The 23,875-nt window shown below is 31.6% G+C and overlaps 2 protein-coding genes across 2 annotated transcripts; one reads left to right on the top strand and one right to left on the bottom strand.

The window, feature by feature from the left end:
• Positions 1–6,899: 6,899 nt before the first annotated feature.
• LOC116775963 (facilitated trehalose transporter Tret1-like) lies at positions 6,900–9,531 on the top strand. Its single transcript, XM_032669032.2, has 3 exons — positions 6,900–7,108; positions 7,819–7,957; positions 8,255–9,531. The coding sequence occupies exons 1-3, from the start codon at positions 7,073–7,075 to the stop codon at positions 9,508–9,510; spliced, it is 1,431 nt and encodes a 476-aa protein (XP_032524923.2). The 5' UTR covers positions 6,900–7,072; the 3' UTR covers positions 9,511–9,531.
• Positions 9,532–15,632: 6,101 nt separating this feature from the next.
• On the bottom strand, positions 15,633–21,244 carry LOC116775957 (glucose transporter GlcP-like). The gene is made up of 3 exons (XM_032669026.2): positions 21,119–21,244; positions 17,361–17,499; positions 15,633–17,020 (listed from the first exon to the last, which is right to left on the bottom strand). Exons 1-3 carry the CDS (start codon positions 21,152–21,154, stop codon positions 15,762–15,764), a joined length of 1,434 nt encoding a protein of 477 aa, XP_032524917.2. The 5' UTR covers positions 21,155–21,244; the 3' UTR covers positions 15,633–15,761.
• Between the last annotated feature and the right edge of the window lie 2,631 nt (positions 21,245–23,875).

The raw sequence follows: 23,875 nt of genomic DNA, 5'->3' as shown, positions 1-23,875 counted from the left end.
GACCATAGAGTCATGAACTAAAGGTATCAAGAGGCTTCTTTGATTTTGTATAATAAGGTAACTTTCATTTTTAAACATTTATTTCTGACATAAGTACATAAGTGTTAAATATCATCATTTATTTATTGCTATAGTCGTTCATTATGATAAGAATTCCAATCAATTTTATAAGCCCATTGGACTTTAACGTAATTATTAGCATAAATGAATTTATAATTTGAGATCCGGGACGATAACAATAGTTTCTTGATTTTTTATTCCATTCAATTATAACTAGTTGGATCTAAAAATTGTTTAAATTTTTTAGCTGTGATATATCACAGTATGCATAGAAACATGATTTTATTATTGTTTAACTACGTTTTTATAGATTGCAATAAAGTGTTTATAACTTTCAACTCAACTGTTATTTATCAATAGCAATCTTTATGTTGCTTATATGTACCAATATATTGTGAGTGCTTATAAAGTAACATTACGATTTTAAGTACTGATATGATCAGGATCATAATTATGGTTGATAGGATACTTTTGTTTCTGAAGTGGAGTCTCATTTTATTTTGAAATTAAAATTCAAAAAGGCGGCGGTGCGAATTTTCGAAAGACGCCTATGTGTGGAAATGGTAGGGCGATGAATGCTTTAGAACTGTTACATTTGATTAAAAAATATTAATACGATCTATATGACATAAGTTTGAGTGTTTATAAAGGTATCCAACGGAATGTATGAGTCATCTAATAGTTTCAGACAAAAAACACATAATTAAATAAGAACAAGTTCACATAATTGATGCAACTTTTGGTTTGCATTTTACGTAACACAGAAAAATGCAATTACTGAGTACAACAAAATCGACATCACCCCATAGGCGATGGAGTATAGTACGAGTATTGTAACAAAAAGCAATTTCGATCGTACCTAAAACTAATAAGCACAAAAACAACAATATGTTATATATTATGACATTTTCATCAAATGAAGTGAGCCTTTACAATTTGGGTTACTAGCACTAAGATAGTAGCCCAGATGTGGAAATGTAAGCGTGGTTGACAGTTCGTCAGGACCAAAATAAGAAAACGGAACACTTGTAGATGGTAGAGCCTAGCTGAAGTCATGTAACTACAGATCGAACATGGGCTGTCTCGACCTGGGAAGTACCACTCTCTCACAGGTGATCGGCGTGATGTAGCCTTTAATGGCTGCGTTTCGTCCGATAAGTGAGGAACCGGTGGCCTTTCCCTTTTCCCATCTTTTCCTGACATTCCCTTAGTCCCACCCTTCCCTATTCCTAAAAAAACCAAGGCTGGCAACGCATCCGAAACAGAGATGTTGCGGATGTCCATGGGCGAAGGTAGCTACTGTCCACCAAGTACACCATTTGCTCGTTTGCCACCTTAACAAAACTGATTTTCTTATCTTTTATCTTTAAAAGATTGCCAATAGAACACCTATTGAAGACACTTTAGAATATTAAAAGTAAAAAGATATCATAAAGAAAAGTAAGGTAATTGGCAAATGGTCTAGAGAGTGAAAGTAACCGAAGAGTTATATTGTAGGGCACCAGAATTTGATGTAAGATCTAAAGATCAAAAACCTCAAAACAAGGGTAAATCATCAGTTTGACCAGGACACGGCCAACTGCTTATAGGGTTATTATAGCAAAATTCACACTTTATCAAAATATAAATTGTTTTGTCGTATATCGTATCAAGCTTTTAACTGTACAAAGTTTTATTGAATACATTGGTTCAATACAAATATTATTAAACAATACTGATCTGTTTGTCAACTCTTCGTCACCATCTTCTTCATTTCACACCGGGTGTGAAACTGTTTCAAAACGTACATCAAAATAGCCAGGATCAGGTTTTCAAGATCATCGGGTGTCTGTACGTAGCGGTCAAAAATGTTATAAATCAATGACTCATTTTTTTCAAATCGTAAAAGCCGAAACCTTTCTTAACAAACACAGTTTTCCGTGAACTCATCTTAAGGAAAGGTGACATAACCTATAAGCATATTCAGGGGCGCTTACCAGACGTTGTGACAAAATTGCCATAGCCACAGTGAATAACTTCTGCCATACTGTGCCCCTTACCTCTTACCCCTGGTAATTGTTTCGGGTATTACAGAGCCACTATCGTGTGGTTCGCATTTACTGACATATTTAACGAAGTAATAATTTTTTGGCTGTACGTGTAAGTTTAAAAAATCGCCCATTATTAGCTAGAACCTCATTGGGTCCTAAACAAACAGTATTATCACTTGGTGCCCTAGGAAAACCAAATTCACAGGATTAATTAGTGCGGTTCTTATAGCAAGGGCTAGTATGCTTATGAATTTGTAAGTTCTCTAGCAATGCTTTCTATGTAGGATTATCAGGATTAAAGGAACAAGAAATTACTTTATCAATAACTGTAGTGCCTTCGGAGGTAGAAAAGTCAGGAAGACCTCATACTATACCAACATATGGAGATGTGGGCTACCTCGATTTTGAAATTTTGTTCGTTGCCGATAATCCACAAATTAACCTCCAAAGCAGTTATTGCCTTTCCCTTAAATGTAATGCATCAGCGCATTATGCGTACTGAGATACCGAAATTGCCTGACAACTACTATTGGATATTTCTTAATTAAAGTTAGCTTTATTTCAAATGCAAGTTGGTCAATTTCAATAATTTCTCGATAATCAGCAATAAGCAATGCTTTAATCATATTATGTCAGTGTAAATCATAACATGAGAAAGCTGAAAACCACAAAGGAGGCCGTAAAGTTCTTACCTTCGCTATAAGCTCCGAACAACATTTTCTCCAATACGATGCTGAACCTCTTATATTTCTCATTGTCACGCGAATAGTACTACCAAGCCCTCGTGGAGTTTGTTAGCCCTGAGCTTGACGGATTACATGACACAGAAATCCTAGAGTTTACTCGATAATACTCAACAACTGACAACAACAAATAAGCAATCGTTTCTATGGAATCGTTTGTCATTAGAAATTATACGGTTGGGGTATGAGGTAATAGGTATATATCTTCTCGTGAAGGCCATTTTTACCATCTGGGAAAAAAAACACCAGGTCAGCTCTTCGAGTCGACGCTCTCGTTCCAAAATAGGGCGTGGCGCGGTTTTTCTCTTAACTTCGGCCAATTTCAACACTGAATCTGTGATATAAACAACACTTTCTAAGGCGGGTACTGTTTTCTCAATACTACGAAGCATAGTAGTGGTCTCTATTATCATTGTAGATTCTAAATTTCATGCTCGTTGTAACGCATGTTCATAATTATAGACTTTGATATGAGTATGCTATTATCTGTATTACGAGTAGTATTAGTTTGATTGTTAATAAATGATACTGATGTACAAATAAGTGGCGTCAATGAATAAACAATTAATGTGTATTGATTAGATGAATATTTGACAATCAAATTTCTACGCAAAACGTTATACAATCTATCAATATTTGTAAACTCATACAACAAGCTGTTCCGTGGAATGGTGCCTTAAAACCCTTTGGGCCACGCGCATGATAATCAAATAAAAAATACGTAACGGATTCTAAATGACGTTTGCAATGATCGGCTACTGTTGTGAGGTTAGCGATTATCAAACCATACGAGTGTTCATTAAAAATCTATTAAGAGCATTCTTTAAATTGGGGAAAGAATTTTCGCTGTCGGCAATTACTAAATGACCGTTATAAATAGGTTGCTCGTTACCGCGAATGTTTACCTGTTGTCTGTTACATGTTATACATGGCAAAAGTTCTGTAGCTGCTAAATAATCTGAGTTTTAATCGTCGATGTTAGGTGTCGGTCGAGCTGCTATGTAGTCACAATAATATTTGTCACTTAGTCACTATCACTTGGGCACAATAACTTTGGATCAATTAGATGAAAAACCACCCAAAAATCTGTTAAGAGAGCAGTACTTTCTCTGTCCTGATATTCGAAACTGAATCTTGCATCACTTTGATGCTATGAACCAAGCAAAATACTTTTATTGCTATTTAAGTCCTTAAAATACTCAATAGGTCTAATTGTTCTCGTTATTGCCTCTGTTTCTTCTCCATGATTGGGTACTTCACCGGTTACCTGTATTGATTCAGACATATCAATCGCATTGCTAAATTAAGGATGAACATCCCTATAAAGAACATTGTTAGACATTAACCAACTTAATGCAATTTTTAACTTATCAATATCAACCACGAATTCTTTTGAACGTTGAAGGTTTTCTACACTTTCTATAACAAGTTAATACTTGTACTAGATTAACATCTAGCCTGGTTTGGGAGAAGTTGTAGCTGTTCGGTTAACTCTACGACACCTTTATCAAATAAGACTACTTGGCTTTTACACCAATCTTAGCTAAATTAATTCTGTAATTTTATTATGTTAAAAAATGGCATCACTCTGCAAAGAAATCTTTTTTAAATTTCGTTTAAATTGGCTAAAACTTGTGGCACATTAGCAACAACTATGTTATTCCAAAAGGCTTGGGATTGGAATTTTTCGTTTTTGTAAAGTATTAGAGCATCGAGAACACGTTGTTATTCTATGAACTGCGATTAACTCTAATGGTAACATAGAGCCGAATGTTACCTTCTGTAAATTAATAGGCTGTTGTGGATAAAGCAATTTATTAAATACACATGGTACATCTGCAAGAACAGTAATCGCTACTCGGAAATGGAATTGTTCAACCCCCAACAAGTATCTCTTAAACGACTTGACACTTGTCTTTGCACGGCCAATCGACTAGCCCTTTCTTCTGGAGTTTCTGGACTTCAAAATTATAAAATAATTATTCTATATTATTTTCTATTTAACTAAATCAAAAAAGGTATTACTTTGGATTAAGTAAATTTATTTTTTGCTTTTTAGTTCACTGCTTTGTCTGTTTTTTTTTTTGTAAAAATTATGACTCGTCAAGAAAAAAACAACAATTTTGAATTTGTGTTACAAAAAAATTGATAATGTACTTAAACAAAACAACAGTTTACAAAACTGAAATGTATGTATTAATTTAACAATTGATTACGACATTTTATTGGATAAAACTGGAAGGAGAGAGTATTTTGAACCTTCCTTTTCTTTTAATTTGCATTCATATCATTTTAAAAGTTCATAATTAATTTTTTATACTTAAAAAACAAGTAAAGTTTCCGATAAAACATTTTTTTGTCACTATAAATGAGCCTGTCAATTCTGTAGAGCAAAGTCTATGTACATGTTTTTGCAGTCAGAAAATTAGTAGAAGCTGTTGTAAATATTTTGTGGATCTTTATTTTGGGTACAATGGGTTACGTTATAATATTAATAGTGAGGAATACATTCAACAAAAAAAAATCTCAAGATATACTTTACTACACATAATATAAAAATATCTGATACATACAAAGTGTGTCGTACTTAGTAAAATTTTACAATTCTTGTGGTCTAAAATATCAATATATCTATATTTTTTTAACAGTTGTATGTTATAATTAATATGAAGCTATGTTTTCATATAAATGGAATAAATACATTTTTGGAATTTTTAAGAGATTTTCGTGATGTGATCCTAAATATTTCTGGTGTAAGTATATCTTGAGCTACTTGCTTATAAATAAAAATGTTATATTAAGTAAACGGTTATTTTGAATTTGCAGATAAGCTTTGATTTAATATAATGTATACTATATATATGTGAAAGCGAGGATCCTCGTGTAACCTTGTCCAAGACCCGAGTCCTTTAAAAGGTTTTCGAGTCTGGGCGTCAAGTACCGATGACGATGGACAGGTTTCCATTTTGAAGCAAAGATAGTTTTTACTCAAAATGATACTTGTTTATTGCTAACAAATTCTTACAATGAATATCAAGAATTGTATAGCAAAGATTCTACCACTGTGGCTCCTAAGAGCGACTTGGACTTTTATATGGTAAATTCTGTATTTCAATTGTGGGTAATTGAAAAAAACTAATCACCTGATGTATTAATAAAATTATTTACATCGGTGAAGTGGGTAATTTGAAAACAATTATAGTGAACGAATATACGAAAAGGAATATTTTCGATACGAGAAGGCTGTCGGCGCGACATATACATAAATTTTATTATACAAAGTATTACAATACTGACAATAAATATTCTTGCATACCATATTTGGAACAGCGGGCTTTCTTTTTCAATCCCATCTTTTCGAAAATGTTTATCAATTTTATTTTGTTTCGTTGGATGTAATTCGGACGTGTTATGTGAATAGTACTTTAAATAATGTACGAAAACAAACCAACAGCTGCATATTGTTCAAAATTGTAACAATTAAAAAAGTATCTTTTGATAAATTAATGTGGAATATTGAATGATATTATATCTTCCTTTGAACCCAAAATTCTTCGATTATACGTTTTAATTAGCGATTAAATAACATTTATGCAATTTATGGAGGCAGCGACTTTTAAACCTTCAGAACTACAATAAAAATTTAAATATTAACAATAACGATCGCGAGTATTGTAATATGATGTATTTTAATCAGATATGAATTCGACCTCGTAGTATTTAGTGATAATTGTTCTAGTTACAATTCATACCAACTGTTTCAATATTTGCCCCAAAAAGGATTTTAAGATGACGTAGAGTTACCTCACGTTACAGAAGACTCAGTACTAAGGTGACTATGATGTAGCGCAAGTTAGATTGACAAGTTTAGGATTTTTCTTATTATTATTATTCTATTAAAAAAAAAAATTTAAGTCCGTAATAATCCTAATTGATAGTCACTTGAAAATTTTATTACAGTAGGAATTTATTTCTTCAAGTCTTTACTGTATTTAAAATACCCTCTGATATAACATTATGTTTTTCAAAATCAATTATTATAAATGAATAGTTAGTTGCATTTCGTTAGTTGTTTAAATATTAATCCTTATAATAAGGTGTCGAAGTAGTGTATATAAAATACAACACGTCTGTGCCATGATCTCCTAAATTATACTGTAATTTAACGAATAAACCTGGCTTTAATATTAGTATTCATGGTATAGCGCTGGTGACTATAGCACTGAATAAAAATTTAATATGGCTTTGTTTGGAGATCGCTATATGTGGAGGCAGGTATGAGAAAATATTATTTTATTTTTAATAACAAAAAACAGCATTTTTTTTAATTTTACAAAATGTTGTATATATTTTTTTAAAGTGCTCTATATTTTTTAAATTTTATAAAATAGAGTTAAACATTTTTTCAAGTGCTCTAAATGTAAAATTTTCCAAATGGTTTATATTATATTGATGTAGTTTGTCTTGCATACAGTATCTCTTATCATTTCATACATTTTGCAAAGTCTGGATATTGCTGACGTGTGATAATCGAGTATAATAAATTGATTATTTCAAGTCAACGATAAAATAGAAATATAAATACACGGATCGTTGAATATTCAACGATTTATATATTATATTGATTAGCATATATTATTGAGTCTAGATTTATTTACGAATCCCTCTATATAGAGCTCAGTTTGGTAGACATACTTGATTTTACGGAAATATAAGGAAAATCCAAGTAATTCAAGGCAAAGAATATACGTATTGTTTGTGTGTATGAAAGTCATGGTATTGTATGTATACATTATAAGTAATTTAATAATATTTCTCATTTATAAAATAAAAATCTAGTGCACTTTTTCTCCATATAAACTTTAGCTTTTTTAAATTATACGACACTGCATAATCCGCTTGTGATTGTGTATTTGTTTGTGAACTAAAAGCAATTTTATTAATTAAAAGCAATTTAAATAATTACTATATTATTTTGCTTGCAGTATGCAATTCTCCTCACCGATTTTGTGTGTTCGATAAGTAGTGGCTTCCTCCTAGCATTCCCTTCAGTTTTGAATCCTGCTATATTATCTCCGAATAGCACTGACATTAAAGCTACTTCTGCCCAGGCTTCATCAATCGGTGAGTATAAAAATTACACATGGTGGTTTAGTCTAACATTGACATAGCAATTTATTCAGTATGTATTAAATCTTTTGTGATCATAACGTTACAAAAGTTAACTTCAGGCTTATTCATTTTAAGGCCTTTATAATTTTAATTTTAAGCTTATTTGTCATTCTTCATTTGAAATTAAATGAAATATTTGATGTTTATTTTTATAGTCATATTGTTCTAATATTTTTTTTATTCTGTCTGTAAATAATCTTTATAGTAATATTCTTGTATTTTTTTTTATTTTATCTGTATTTTTTTCAGCGGGAAGTCAAGGTCTCGCAGGGGCTGCTGGATTAGTTCTTCTTCCATTCTGTATGAATTCAATCGGCAGGAAATCTGTACATATAGTGATAAACTTCGTAATGGGATTTGGATTCTTGATTTTCTCACTCGCTACCAACATCTTATACTTATATGCAGGCAGAATTATACAGGGGGTTATACTTTCTGGAGTTTATGTTACTAGTATTATGGTAGCTGAATATTCTGATCCTACGAGACGTGGTTACTTTATAACAATAAAAAAAGGTTCAGTTGCGTTGGGATCATTGACTTGTCATTTAATGGGAATATATTGTACTTGGAGACAATGCGCCATTTTTGCGATATTTCCCAATCTTCTTGCTATAATTATGACATTGTACTGGCCGGAAAGTCCTTCATATTTAGCCATGAAAGGTAGATACAAAGAATGTGAAAAATCTCATAAGTGGTTGTTCGGTGAGAATTCAGAACAAATGAAAAATTTGGAAGACATTATAGCCGCTCAGAGAGAAAGAAGATCACGGGAAAAAAATAAAAATCCTCTGAGGACAACAATTACGAAAATGTTTAAGAAAGATTACGTCATTCCCTTTGTTGTAGTTAGTTTGTTAACAATAATAATTGATTGTTCTGGAAGGTACTACATGAATGCCTATATTGGACAAATTTTAACAGAAATGATTGATAAAAAATCTGTTGCAAATTATTTTGCTTTAGGATCTGACACGCTTGGAATCATTGCTTTAATATGTTCTTGTTTCATTATCAAAATGTTTGGAAGACGTCAGAATTTGTTTGGATTTGGAGCAGTTTGTGTGATGTTAATGTATCTGATAAGTATTTTAACATATTTAAAATCGAATTATCCCCAGATTGTGTTTGGATTGTTACCTCCAATAGTTATTCTAGTTAACGTGTTCATTGTAAACGTAGGTATTATACCAACATGTTTCACAATTGTTGGTGAAATTTTTCCATTAGAGCACAAAAGTTCTGGGATTTTCACAACGGGTATAGTATTTAACCTCTTTTATGCAGCTGTTTTGAAATTTACGCCACTAATGATAGAATACGGTGGTATTCAGGTTACATTTGCAGTTTTCGCAACCATAAATCTCATTTGTTTTTTAATTTTATATTTTATTCTGATCGAAACAAAAGATAAAACATTACAAGAAATTGAAAATGAACTTAAAGGTATTAAGAGTCCTTGTAGTAACGAACAATTGTTGATGGAACATCAGAAAAACTAAAATTTTATGTGTGATATACGTACATACGTACTTTTATTTTTAATTATTCGGATTGCTTTAATTAAAAGAACGAAATTAACTCTTTTTTCATTGACTTTTTTCATCCCATTTATTGAATTTCTTTAGAAGTTAGAGATATTACGTGTTTCTGTTAACTCCAAAGTTTATGAGAAAAATAGTATTGCTTTTTTTTAGGATTTACTGTTATTCGATTACAGTAGGACTAATCTAAACGTCACTATATAAATTTATTTTAAAGTTATTTTTTACATTACCTTAATACAAATATGCAGCCTCCTTTAAGTGTAGTGGTGGTCCTAGTTTAAATTAACTATAGCTCGGAGGTTGTGAAGAAAGGTCCCGAGTAATTAGTATTACTAAGTTTGAAATAGTCATTTTTATAATATGATTAAGTCAAAATAGTTGAGTTCTTCAATGAAAAGGCCGATATTTGGTGTCGGTTAGGAAACTGTGAATTTAAGAGTCCGATAATATATCTCCCAAAGAGAAAACTTCATCTAAACGGAACCCATAATATTAAAAAAAAATTGCTGTCTTAATAGTTGTCATAGTTTTATTGTTATGACGTAGAAAACAAAGACCAATCATTCCTACCACACGACCAAAAACCTAAAATAGGACACAAATTAGGTTGAATATGAACAGTAGAGGGTCCGAAGTAAAATTAACCTTCAACTATATGGTTAAGGGTTGTAAATAATGTTATTAGTAATTAAGTATGTTAAAAATCCATTTTTAATTAAGCAACCCATTTTTTATAATTTTAATAATTTTATATGAACTTCAGCACTTTACACGACTCGTTGCGATTTTGAAGGTAACTTATAAGTGGGTGCTTATAACTTTCATAGAAGTCTTGTCTTTTTAAAAATTTTGCAATCGAAGAAAAAGGTGATAATCGCTTTGACCATATGCAAGCAACTCATCTATTATTATAAAGCTGAAGAGTTTGTTTGTTTGTTTAAAGGCACTGATTTCAGGAACTACTGGTTTGAATATAAAAAATCTTATTGTGTTGAATAGATCATTTATTGTGGAAGGCTTCAGGCTATATAACACGCGGGCGACACGGAGGGTGTAGCTCTACGAGGTACCATGCCGCGCGGCCCAGAGGCGCGGTCGGCAACCTTTGAATGGTTGTATGCAGGGTTATTTGTTTTTGCGACATAATATCGTCGTGTGATAATATTTTTTAAATACTATTTCATTATTTTTCAAGTATAATATTTTGGTTCTAATAATTTCACAATTATTAATACTTTTTATTTAGTTTTGATGTACATAGATAGTTTATTATAAGTAGGTGTCATAGTTCTCTTTCTAATACTATTTGTGTTAAGGAAAGTATTTTGTTTCTAATATTTTAACAATAATAAACACTTTTATTTGTTTTGTTGTAGATAATACCTGTAAATAGGTGTCATCTACATAATTGTTCTTATTAGGTTAGGTTTTAGTTTAAGCATACAGTTAGTTCACCTTATTTTCGTTTTACGGTAATTATTTTGACATATATTTTATCAGATTTACCTAAGTATCAAATACAGTTAAATACCAAAAGTACCAAATACAGTAAATTCTTGGAACGTACTTCGAAGGCAGCCCTAGTAGGTTCTTTTCAAATTTGGTTAGGTAGGGAGAGGAGCTTGGACGGTGGGGGTGAGCGCTTAACGCGCGTTACATGGGCGCCCTTAAACCCACACCTGGGTCGCAAGTCCCTGGCACTGTCGAAGCTCTTCTGCCTGCAACGCGATGGACCGGCGCCCGCACGGTGAATCCATTGAATGCTAAGAGGTTTCGTCTCATAATTAGGTTCCTAATTATTAATCATTTTTTCTTGATTACGAGTTACGGTTTGGTTAAGTTTTTATTTCCTACGTTCTTTCTTCGTGACTTTTATGCCTAGAAAAAGAACTCAGCTTTCTCAGCAGACTGCTACTGCAAAGCAGCTGGGAGTTTTGTGCATGAAACAGAGGATGAAAATATGCATAGGTAGGGTACTCAACGAGCAATCAGTGAACAAGACCGTGCAAATGAATCGAACGTTAAACATTCGCAACGTCTAGCCTCACAAAACTTCCGAACTTCGGCAAATCGACAACGGGAACAAACTGCTGAACGTTGTTAACATTTGGTCTCACAGAATTCCCGAACTTCGGCCAACCGACAACGGGAATCATGCGCTGAACCAAACCAAAACCAATTTATTTTAGATTTTATAGATTTCGTATCTATTCCAACAAATTTTCTTAAAAAATAAATCGACAAATGTCTTAAATTATAATTTAAATTGAAGAATAAACATTGCAAAATCCATCGAAACGTTACGATTCGACCTTGCTTCCTTCGGAAGATTGCTTTCCAGTCGCTTTGCTAATTTATCTATCGTGCCCTGACTTAAGTCAATAAATCAAGTATTAGTAAGTATTATGTCGGGATGGATTTCAATATAGTTATTAACTTGACCTTGCGTTTTTGTTATCACACCTCCGTAACCCTGAGAGCGTATCGTTAATATATTATTCCAATTTCAAGTTTTCAAGATGATGAAAGCACTAACTACTTAATAACGACAGTAAGAAATTCATGCACTAACTAACTAACTAACCAATAACGACAGACAAATTCATCCTAGTGAAACATCGGTTGTGCCTCAGACAAACTTTAATTAATATTAATATACGGAAATCTCTGAAAAGTCTTTAGTGTAACTTGGAAAACCTGTAATTGAAACTGAGATCCCTTTCTTTACAGTATGTTACAATCGTTTATATATTGCTTTTGAAAGCCAATTTTTGCTAAACTTCTTATTACTCAATTACCAGATTGTCAAAACTTAAGTTTTTCATCAAGTGACAAATAAATATAACTTATCGATTGATACTATTTTCATTCTTTATACTTGGACTTAATAATGTATAGAATTATTTCTATTTTCTATGAGATCAGTATTATGCGAAGTTGTTGGATTCTAATATATGTATAAACTACTAATATACTTTACAGCGGGAAGTCTGGTTGGATCCGTTGAAGTGCTTCTTCTTCCATTCTCTATGACTTTAAGGCAGAAAATCTGCACATACAGTGAGGAACGCATTCATGGGTTTCGGATTTCTTACAATTGCATTAGCCATCAAAATTTTATATTTATATGTGGATGGATGGTAGAATTATACAAGTAATTATATTTCCAGGTGCTTACGTAATTAGCATTACAGTAGCTGAATATTCCGCTCCACGCAGACGTGGTTAATTTTTTTCGCTGAAAATGGTTTCAGTAGCCTTTGGATCACTGATCTGTTATGTTATTGGAATATATTGCACGGGGAGACAATGTGCATTTTTTACAATGTTTCAAAATATCGTTGCTATGATTATGACATTGTTCTGGCAAAGAAGCCATTTTTATTTGGTCATGAAAGGCGGATACGACGAATGTAAAAAGTCTTATAAATGGTTATTTGGTGAGGATGCAGAACAAACAAAACATTTGGAAGACATTTTATCTGCGCAGATGGAAAGACGCTTAGAAGAAAAACAAAAAGCAATTAAAGACAAAAGTAACTAAAATGTTTAGAAAATATTATTTGATTCCTTTTTTAAGTCGTGAATTTGTTGTTATTGATAACTGATTGTTCTGGAAGGTACTATATGACGGCTTATGTTGGACGAATTCTCTTAGAAATAACGAGAAGCAAATCCTTTTCAACCTATTTCGCTTTAGGTTGTGACATAATTGGAATCGTTCACTGGTTTGTTCTTGTTATGTCACAAAAACTTTTAAAAGGCGACGAAATTCGTTTGGATTTGGGGCATCTTTTGTGATATTAATGTATATGATCAGTATTTTAATGTATTAAAAATCAAATCATCTCACAGATGTTAATATATCCTTAACTCCGTCTGTCGTTTTAGCGAATGTTTTTATTGCTAATATAGCCATTATACCAACATGTTTCTCTATAATTTATGAGATATTTCCATTAGAACATAAAACGTCTGGAATTTTTATAACTGGTATAGTTTTCAATTTATTTTATGTACTCACGGCACTTTTGCTATTTTTGCGTCTATAAATCTATTTTGTTATGTTATTCTACATTTTATTTTGATTGATACTGAGGATAAAACGCTACAAGAAATTGAATATGAACTCAAAGATTTCAAAAGGTGTAAGAATGACCAGCTCTTAATGGAATGTCATAAACTTAGTACTGAATGAAACAGTTTTATAACTCGTAACTATGTAGTTAATTTCTTTTATTTTCATATTAAATTTGGATTTGTTTTGAAATAATTGAATGTTGATTTTGTTTCGCGTTCTTTGAAATGTCAGCTTCATAATTTAATAAAGATATAATAATGCAATGTTTGAACGCATGCCTCATGAAGGTGGACGGAGTTAATGCTTGGGTCTGAATGTAAATTTTATTATATAAGTACAGACTCTAAAAACCTTTCATACTATTATAAAATTAGTTAATGATTTTCGCGTGTATATATTTAAATGAAATAAAGCTTTTCAGCAGTGTAAGTATAGTATAATTAATTTCACACATTTCCGTGCGATTTTAGGAATTACATACATTTCCTAGGAATTGTATACAATAACGGATTACCTACATTCCCGTTAACATGTATATAATCCAAACATTTTGGTTCCATTTAGGAACCGTGATCACGGGCAGTTACTCTTGTTATTTGTCAACTACAGCCAACGATTTCTTGATTTTCTCACGTAATGCTCTGAATGCATGTAGAACGCAATAACTGTATCTTGAAGTCTTTCGGTGTGGTCGGGGACATAAGATTTTATATTATTCATGAGGGAATCCCAGATGTTAAATAATTACCAGCCATTTTCACCATTAAAATTAAGATGTTTTTATTTAATTGCCTTGAAGATTAATCTCGTTATGTGCCTGTCTGAATGTGTGGGTTTTTCTCTTTAAATAGCTATCTCAATAGGAAATGAAACCCGTACCTTTGCCAATAAACTACTGTTGGCAAATCTTTGTTTCAGTGAACCCAACACGTTTTTGATTGTAAATATCTAGAGGCCGAGCTGCTTGCCTATGCCTTGCCAGTTACAGTTGAGCTCCAACCTGCCATATTACCATGTGTGCAGGGAGTTACTTCTTCCAACAAAACAATACATAAAAAACGTAAAAAAATAAGCCAATTGTTGAGACTGATGAAGAGTACCATTGATAACAACAAGCGGGTATACACAAATTTCATTGCGATTGTGGCTTGTCATAAATTAAAAAGAAATAAAAAAATCTAATAAAACTATTTTGTAATTGAAAACTAACTGAAGGATTTTTTAAATAAAACACTGAATACATTTCAAAAACAAGTTTTTCATGTGTTACAAAGAATAATGTATTGTCATTTTGTACATATGTGTCTTCAAAATATCAAGCATACGTATATATTTAAAATAATTAACATATCTGAATTTCAATTGTTTTTATTAGTTTTTTTAAATATTATATACGTGTATAATAAATTAAAAAAATATGTACAGCGTAAAAATTTCGTCTAATGATTGTCGGACTTGTCTTAGGATATTTCTATCTTGTATATTAGAAACAAACTAGCAAAATACAAGTGAATTTTTATAGAATGAGTCATATTGATGTGTGTTTAGCTAGTTTGTTCTGATGTTATCAAACCTCGAGTGAGCAATACCTAAATAAATCAATTCACGTAACACAATAGAGCAATTTCTCACATGACAACAATAAGCCTTTTACATTACTTTTTAGTCAAGACAATGCTATTAAAAAACCTTATAAGACAACACATTTTTCTGTTTATTACCATGTATTTCATTATTTGGCAAATATGTTAATGAGGTTTATAGATAACGAATTAAAGGAATGTCACCGTTGATATTTTTAAATTTCGAACAATAAAATGTAATTTATAGAAATTTTAGGTTCTCTTCATTACCAAAAAATGCATATAAATCTGTTTTAGAGATTAATTTAATTTTCTAGTTATTTTTATTTAATAATAAAGTGATAATACTGTCAATCCTCTTTTTAAAACGATTTTTATCTACAAAATAATAGGTAAGGTAAGGCATCACTTTCTTTAACATTTCATTAGGTTTTTTTAAACGATTTATGTAATTAAAATATTATAATTATAGTTTAAGAAACAGTTGTTATTTCCTTAATTTAAGGAAATTCCTGATAATGTCGTAAATTGTCCTTTTATTCTTATCGCATTAAAGGTTGTTCATTTATTGTGCATTTATATTTATCTCGTTTTTTTATACCCTTGACATCATTCTCAATTTCTTGGAGCGTTTTATCTTTTGTTTCTATTAAAATGAAATATAAAATCACCAAGCTAATAAGATTCAAAGAACCGTAAATTGCATAAGTACCCTGCACTCCAGTATTTTCCATCATTATGGGAGTGAATTTTAAAACACCAGCATACAGCAGAGTGAATACTATCCCTGTTGTTAATAAACCAGATCCCTTATGTTCCACTGGAAATATCTCACCGATAATAGCAAAACAAATCGGTATTACGCCAGCGTTGACAATAAAAACGTTAAATAAAATTATAGCTGGCGCTAACCATACACTAATCGCAATATTGAAATTAATTCTTATATATGTTATAAGGCTTATTAAATACATTAATGTCACTGACGAAAATCCAAAAAAAAATAAATTTTGTCGTCGTTTAAAAGCTTTGATATAGAAGCAGGAAAATGCTATAGCTACAACAGTGAGAAAGTCAGACCCTATCGTAAAAATTATTGCAATAGATTTGTCACCAGTAATTTCAATTAACATTTGTATAAGATATGCTAATGTGTAGTATCTCCCACAACAGTCAATAATCAAAGTTAGCAAACAAACGACCCAAAAAGGTATTTGAAAATCTTTTCGGAACATTTTCAGGATTGTTTTCTTGAATGATTTTTTATTTCTTTCCCGTAGTATCCGGTTTTCTTGAGCCAAAATTATGTCTTCTAAATCCTTATCATTCTTTGGACTATCACCATGCAACCACTTATAAGATTTCTCGCATTCATCAAATCTTTCTTTGAACGCCAAAAAGTATGGACTTTCCGGCCAGAAAAAAGTCATGATAATTGCAACTATATTGGGAATAATTGCCAGTGCTGCGACTTGCCTCCATTCTAAAAAGACCCCAATTGAATGACAAATTAAAGATCCTACAGCAACCGCGCCTTTTTTCAGCGTTATGAAGTAGCCACGCCGTCTCGCATCAGAATATTCGGCTATCATAATAGTAGTAACATAGACTCCGCAAATCGATAAACCTTGTATCAGTCTTGCCGCATATAAAGATTCAATATTACTCGCTAAGACAAAAATTAGAAATCCTATTCCGACAAGCAGGTTTATTGCTATGTGTACGGTTTTTCTACCAAATGTTTGCATAAAGAACGGAAGAAAACAAAATCCAATGGTTCCTCCCAGACCTTGACTCCCAGCTGAAAAAGTTTACATTTATATTGTTAAATAAACTTAAAATAATCTTGTACTATAGTACATATATGGCATGACATGTAGTCATTACTGACATAACACATTTGATGTAATTAGAGAAATATACAGCTGTTTTCATTGATTTCGATATAATTTGAAAACATCCTGCTAATATTATAAATCTGAACGTCTGTGAGGAGATATGGTATTGGAGTCATTTTTATGTAACGTTCCAAAGATGTCTCAAGGACATAAAAATAAATCATAATAGCTGTGTAATGTTGCCAGGAGCGATAATTATGTTGTATATAAAAAGGTACTATTAAAATTATTTATATGTCATACCAATTGATGAAGCTTGGGACTTGGTAACTGTGATGTCATTACTATTTGGAGACAAAATGGCAGCGTTTAGCAGTGACGGAAAAGACAACATGAAGCCAGTGCCAACCGAGTATGATGCGTCTGCAAATAGTATTACACTCTGAAATGTAAAAACAAAATTTCTTATTATAAAATAACTTTTATACCCAACAGAATACCCATGATGGAAATTCATTATATAATTTGGTGCTAAATCGGAATTAGGATTAATTAAAATCGTCATGTAATCCCCAATTTTTGTAGTTTTTACTAAAAATCTTCATTTATTATTGTTTTAACAATATTTTGTATGCCCTTTGTTTACACTAGCTTCTAGTAGATAATTTTTATAATATAGGGTCACACTCAAACCAATTGATATCTTCTATGTACCCTAATTTGGTTTTTATTGATTACTAGTGTCCTATCCAGTTTGCTCAACACAATTTGTACAAAATCTATATCTTTATAAAATTTTCAGAGGTCTGAACGTATGGTCTGGTTTTTAAACGCTTATCATTCTAGAATTCATATTTCGACCTACATTGTATTTACCATATATTACTTTGTTTATGCATTTTGCGTTGTAAAGTGTTTCAAAATACAAAGATACAAACCGATAGTTTCTATTTTATTGAAAATTTTAAAAGTTTTGTTCACTTGCATGTTCATTAAATTAAAAGTTTTGCAATTTGATACATTTGAGTGAGTCCAGTTACTAAAATAATAAAAATCCACGTAGTACATTCGAAAATATTAATTTCATTTAAATAAATACTCGCGTAAGCCTTAGATATCAGTATTAAAAATTTCTAAATTTTTATTTAGCATACGAGGTAGTCAAATTAATTAGTAAAATAAATAGGATTCTAAATTTGTTATTCGAAGATTTATTTGTCCTCAACCATCTCATGTGCGTTGAATCATTCACAACTCGGTTACGATCACCTCCGTCACACCGCTCACATGACTTGTACGTTTATTTAACACTAGCTGTTGCCCGCGGCTACGCCAGCGTGTTGGCCGCCTTTTGCCGAACCATATATATATATCAAACTTAAAATAACAACATACAGAAAAGATATGATAACAAATAATAGACAACCACAACCAACTAACAAAAGTAAACTAAATGATAGACAACCACAACCAACAAACAACAGAGAACTCTCGAACCGCATGGTAGTCATTACACAACGGAGAATCTAACTCTTATTATATGTCTAGAACTATAGAATATTATAGAACTAAGTCTTATTATATGTATAGATTACGAATAGTTATAAATAATAAATAAATTTAATAAAGTTAACGAATGCACTCTAAGTAAGTCTTAGAACTTCAAACTGATGAATCTGACTCATACTGTTACTCCTCTCTTATTCTTTTATCCTACATATATAAGAGCACTCGTATGTTATTAAGATGCTTATAGGATAACGCAAAAAGTTGGAACATCCTGTAAAAGTATTTCATGCAATATGTGAGTTTCAGCTAACAAATCCTTTCTTAGAAGAAATTGATTAGAAATTAAATATTTTAATTTAAAATTTAACGGTAACCTACGGATTACTCTTTTCTGATAAGAACTTTTAGGTGTCCTCGACTAAACAGTTGTAAGCAACCTTTATTATAAGATAAGATATTTGTTTACGCCGTACAAGCAATCGAGTACATCATAAAAAATCTATTTAAATTAAAATGTTATTATATTTTTTTCAATAACGTATATTAAGAATCAGTTTCACCGAAATCTGCTAGTTAAATCTAAGCGAGGTATTTAATAAGTAAAAAACTTTAAAAATATGATTGTCTGTCAAATTATTTACGTCTTACGATGAGAAATTAACAACGAATTATTAAATGTCAAGTTAAATGACTGACTACCAATTTATCGTTCTTGTTATAAGACGACCGAATTGAATTAGTCATGTTTAACACGACATATTTGTTGAGATACACCACATTATCCCTTGATCGTATATATCCCTCGATACGTCACTTGTTAGATAATGCGACCAAATTTTATATATCGTTGATTGCATAGATTTGGCATACAAAAAGCTTTCTTTCCAGTTTACTAGGTGTAACCTATCAAAATCGTGTTTTAAATTTATTGACATAAATTGTGTTCAAGTTATGTGTAAAGAAAAGAGCACCTATAAGCAATGTCAAATATTGCGTTACTATGGCTACAAAAATCCAGGGTGGGAATTGACATTTGAGTTTCGACAATACAATAGATTAAGAGTCCATCACCCATTTGATGGACCTCTAGAGCAGGAAGTAATATTAGTATCTTGTTAAGACATTTAAACAGAGGATAGTGCGTGGTGGGACGTGCGATACATCTAACAGCCGATGAAACGTCTTAACAAGACACAATTTATTTAATATTGTTTGGTGAAACTGGGTCTCAATCACAAATTAAATTAACGGAAAACTTAATTGCGAAATGACGAAAAATAAGTTTAAATGGTATATCGGCCAAATAAATAGACAAAATTATGTGACGGTTTTAATTACTTTTTAAACGTATCGCTTTGCAAGGAGCAGCGTCTTTCAAACCCTACAATTGGGTAGTTTTATACAAACACACAAATTCTTTCTGCTTCCAAGAGTTTCGACGTTACCTTACTTTATATCATTCAGTAACTTTGTAAGGCGGCTGCGGATAGTGGTCGAACGAAAATGTTTCTAGCTGCTTTTGACAGATGTCACTTTTACCAATTTTAACAAATCATGAATGAAATGAATTTATAAATCTCTGTAAATATTCGTAGTTAGTGACGTTTAAGTCAAAGTATAATAATAATATGGAAGTAATTAATAACCCAAGTCTAGCTGTTGTTTGGTATGGTTTGCAAATTTGGTGTATACGCTACAGGGATGACAGTTATATGGTATCTATATAAATACAAGTACACGTGACAAAAGACAATATTTGGCAATCATTCCTACCCATTCTTTCTGTATTTTTTTAAAATAAAATATACTTAATTTCCATGACTGAGATGAGGTGTTTGTGAATCGTGGTCTTAGTTGTTTCTCTATAACTCTTAATTGTACTATGGTTAGTATACTAAAACTAGTTTGCCAACACTTTTCTCCCTCAGTCCTCGACTATAGAGGGACTTGTTTTCTGGAGTTATTGCAACAACTACTGAGCAAATTTGAATGATTGCAATTTCTGCAAACGATTTATATTATTTTTAATTATACATATATACACATACAAAATAAAAGATACTCCAGAAAGGAACCTTCATGTCTTCATACAATTCTCTTTTACTGTAAAACTTCTCACTATCTTAATGAAAACTTTTTTTCCCTGATTCTCTGTTATTGCTTTTTATGTTCGTTCTAATAATGATTATATTAACAAAGTATCTATAAGTTACTGTAAATAGTCCGTGTAAAAAATGTTTTATTGCGTCTCATACTATATGTTTAATGTTTTTTTGTATAAATCGTACACCGGGTTTATAATACGGTTTTCGCTATTCTAGAGAGTCACTTCAAAGGATTGAATTCTTAAGATAAACCCATTTCTGCACCATTAATTTTTTTTGTGAGATATTAAATATTTTGTATTTTTAAAATTTACAACGAAGGGTTAGATCCGAAATCCTTATATAAATAGGTAAGCCTTTTTTCAATATTTTACTCGCAGTACTTGTTATATTTTGTTAAAATGACTTTAAACAAAAAAAAAACTGAGGTTACTTTTTATTTCTTACCTGTCTCCAGAAATAAAGATCCCGATACCAACGCATGCTAGGTTTTTTTTCTACAGTAACAAAACAAAAAACTGAAGCTAATTTGGTAAATATTTTTTATAAAACTAAATGTTTGTTACAGACAGGTCTTTATTTAAGTAAAATAATATGATAATTACCCTTTATAATTTTAATATATGTTAATATAATTTACTTCTTATCTTATGAGTAACACAGATAAAGCTGTTATAATGTGCCCTATAAGACATAAACAACTATCGGGTCTACCAAGGACGTCACAGACTGAAGAAAACATCGTCTTAGCACAAGAGTCAGTTTGTGAAAAAAATATTTTATCCGCTCGTAGGCATTCCATTGCATTAAATATATCACGATTGTCATTGCATACATTTTTAATAAGCGGACCTGGTTTCAACAAGATGGCGCAACTGCCCATACCTCTCACACCGCTATGGCCGTCGTTTGTCAACTTTTCCCTAACAAAGTGATATCTCGAAGAGAAGACATTCCCTGACCATGATGTAGCCTGGATTTGAGTCCAATGAACTTTTTTTTTACTGGGTTACCATAAGTCTGAAGTCGCCGCAAACAAATCTGCGGTTAATTGATAGACTAAAAGAAAATGTCTAGCACTTCAGTACGCTGGTAGTAAATTTTAGTCGTCGAATTACATCGTGGGATATTTGCGTTAATTCTCCAATATTTATCATATGAAATATTAAGAGACATATATGCTCTTGCTTAAGAGCGATTAGATTGGTTTTAATCAAGTCTCGGTCACTCATAAGCCTTTTTATACGTTTCTCAACGGAATCTAAAACAGTGACTGAACTGACCTGACTGACTGACTGACCGCTCTCCAACTATGCTGTCATCTGCGTAACCAAAATAACGATTAACAGCAAATTTTTTATGTGCAGCAAAATTGAGTTGCAGAGAGTTGCGGTGAAGGGTGACTGCTTCGACCGCCATTACAAAAGAATCACTGCCATTTCCCCTTTTATTAGCCACAACTCAAATACTTTGAACGTCAAGAAATCAGACCAAAAAATATGCCAAATCCAGACGACAGGTGAGTCTGCGAGAGCATCACTGTAGTTCTCTTCCATGTTTCCAATGTTTGGCCTATACCAAAAGTAGTAGTTTTCTAGGAGTGCTTGAGAGAGAGGAGGAGTTCTTGGATGTTTCATTTTTTAATATGTTTATTCTACATAGTCTGAGGTATTTTTTTTTTGCGAATAGGTACCATGTCGAGAAGTTTGCTTTGGAGCTCGTTAGTTAAGCGAAGAATGTGTTGATATGAACATAATCAGGCAGTGGTTGGAGGTTTCTAATGCAGATGAGATTTAGTTTTTTTGTCTGGATCCATATTTAGCAGAAGGCCGAGTTTATTGTCTATTGGGTTGTCCCACTGCCTATTTTACCAGCTGAAAAAACTCAGCAATACAGTGCAGACTTTTGATGTTTGTACGATATATGTTGAGTAAGATGGGGAATTCGGATCACCCTGTATGACGATGAAAATCTTGGCGTATCGTACTTAAATATCTATTCACGACTATCATACTTCTTCAACAAACAACATACTCGGAGAGACGGCGTGCGGCATGATTTTGTCTGATGACGGCTAACCAAACCTGTAACCATTATTACGGCTTCCCTCTGAGAAACTTATGGTACTCTTACATTGAAAAAACATTTAACCACTTTTGCACGAGATGCTTAAAAAGCATAGCCAATTTTTAATAACGAAAGTATCAATAAATAGTAGAAGTAAGAAGAGAAAAATCTATAACGCTATTTTTATAAAATCGAAGTGTTATATATACCTGGCAAAAAAGTTTTACTGGTATGACACGTAATTAAAAAGACAGGGAATGAGACTAAAATGAAGGTTTTATAAAGTGCTGACTAAAAGTCTTCATTACACTGTGATTGCAAGAAGTGGAATCTTATGATTATTGGTTTTTAATTTTTAATTAATGGTTTTTATTTAAAAGGCCTTTTTCAATCAAATCATCTTTAAAATCAAATAAAATTTTATTTTCTATCGAAATGTTGGATGTAGACAGTGTAGTCCATTATTTTTTGTCTATGTGATATCAGTAATATTAAAAATTTAAGTAATAATAAGATATAGCAAAACAGTTTTAGTACATATTCTTTTTATGCTGATTACAATATATATATAGGGCTAAATTGAAGGCAAACCAATCATATAGCAAAACTTATATTAATATATGGTCAAAAGGAAATCATGTTTTTATACACAAAGCATATTACTGCAACTAATGAAAGACGCTCAAACAATGACATGCTCGTTTGTGATTCTTTTGCTAGCCAGGAGTTTGATATGCTCCAGATTATTTTTGATCTCTGAATCAACAAAATATTTTTTTGTCTCAGATTTATTTTACTGTCCAGTGATATGATACTAGTGTTGTGGTTAATGCCAGAACTTGTTGCAGTATAATTAGTAATAATTAAGATTACATTTTCTATTCATGTTTTATTACAAACAAAACACGTATTAATTGTCATTATTAAAATATATCTACAAAAAAATATATATAATGAAAGTATTTTAAGCTTTCCTTTCGTAATAAATAATATTTTTAGAAATTGTAACAAACCTCTTCCCTCTAAATCAAAACGCGTAATTTTTCCCTGATGTGAATATAATATATCATTTTTCTAAATCGTCACAATTATGTCTGTAGTACCGACAAAACAATAAAGATCCTTAAAACAGTAAAT

This window comes from Danaus plexippus, chromosome 24 (assembly GCF_018135715.1).
Source record: "Danaus plexippus chromosome 24, MEX_DaPlex, whole genome shotgun sequence".
Classification (NCBI taxonomy): domain Eukaryota; kingdom Metazoa; phylum Arthropoda; class Insecta; order Lepidoptera; family Nymphalidae; genus Danaus; species Danaus plexippus.
The sequence above is the reverse complement of the archived record's forward strand: the minus strand, read 5'-3'. Positions and strand labels throughout refer to the sequence as shown.

What these genes read in the sequence shown, in the direction of transcription:
- LOC116775957 (XM_032669026.2), bottom strand. Translation starts at nt 21,154, where the DNA reads ATGCGTTGGTATCGGGATCTTTATTTCTGGAGACAG. An exon ending in ATCTTTATTTCTGGAGACAG is followed by an intron (nt 17,500 to 21,118) that starts GTAAGAAATAAA and finishes TTTACATTTCAG; the next exon opens with AGTGTAATACTATTTGCAGA. An exon ending in GTCCCAAGCTTCATCAATTG is followed by an intron (nt 17,021 to 17,360) that starts GTATGACATATA and finishes AAACTTTTTCAG; the next exon opens with CTGGGAGTCAAGGTCTGGGA.
- LOC116775963 (XM_032669032.2), top strand. Translation starts at nt 7,073, where the DNA reads ATGGCTTTGTTTGGAGATCGCTATATGTGGAGGCAG. An exon ending in ATCGCTATATGTGGAGGCAG is followed by an intron (nt 7,109 to 7,818) that starts GTATGAGAAAAT and finishes TTTTGCTTGCAG; the next exon opens with TATGCAATTCTCCTCACCGA. An exon ending in TGCCCAGGCTTCATCAATCG is followed by an intron (nt 7,958 to 8,254) that starts GTGAGTATAAAA and finishes TATTTTTTTCAG; the next exon opens with CGGGAAGTCAAGGTCTCGCA.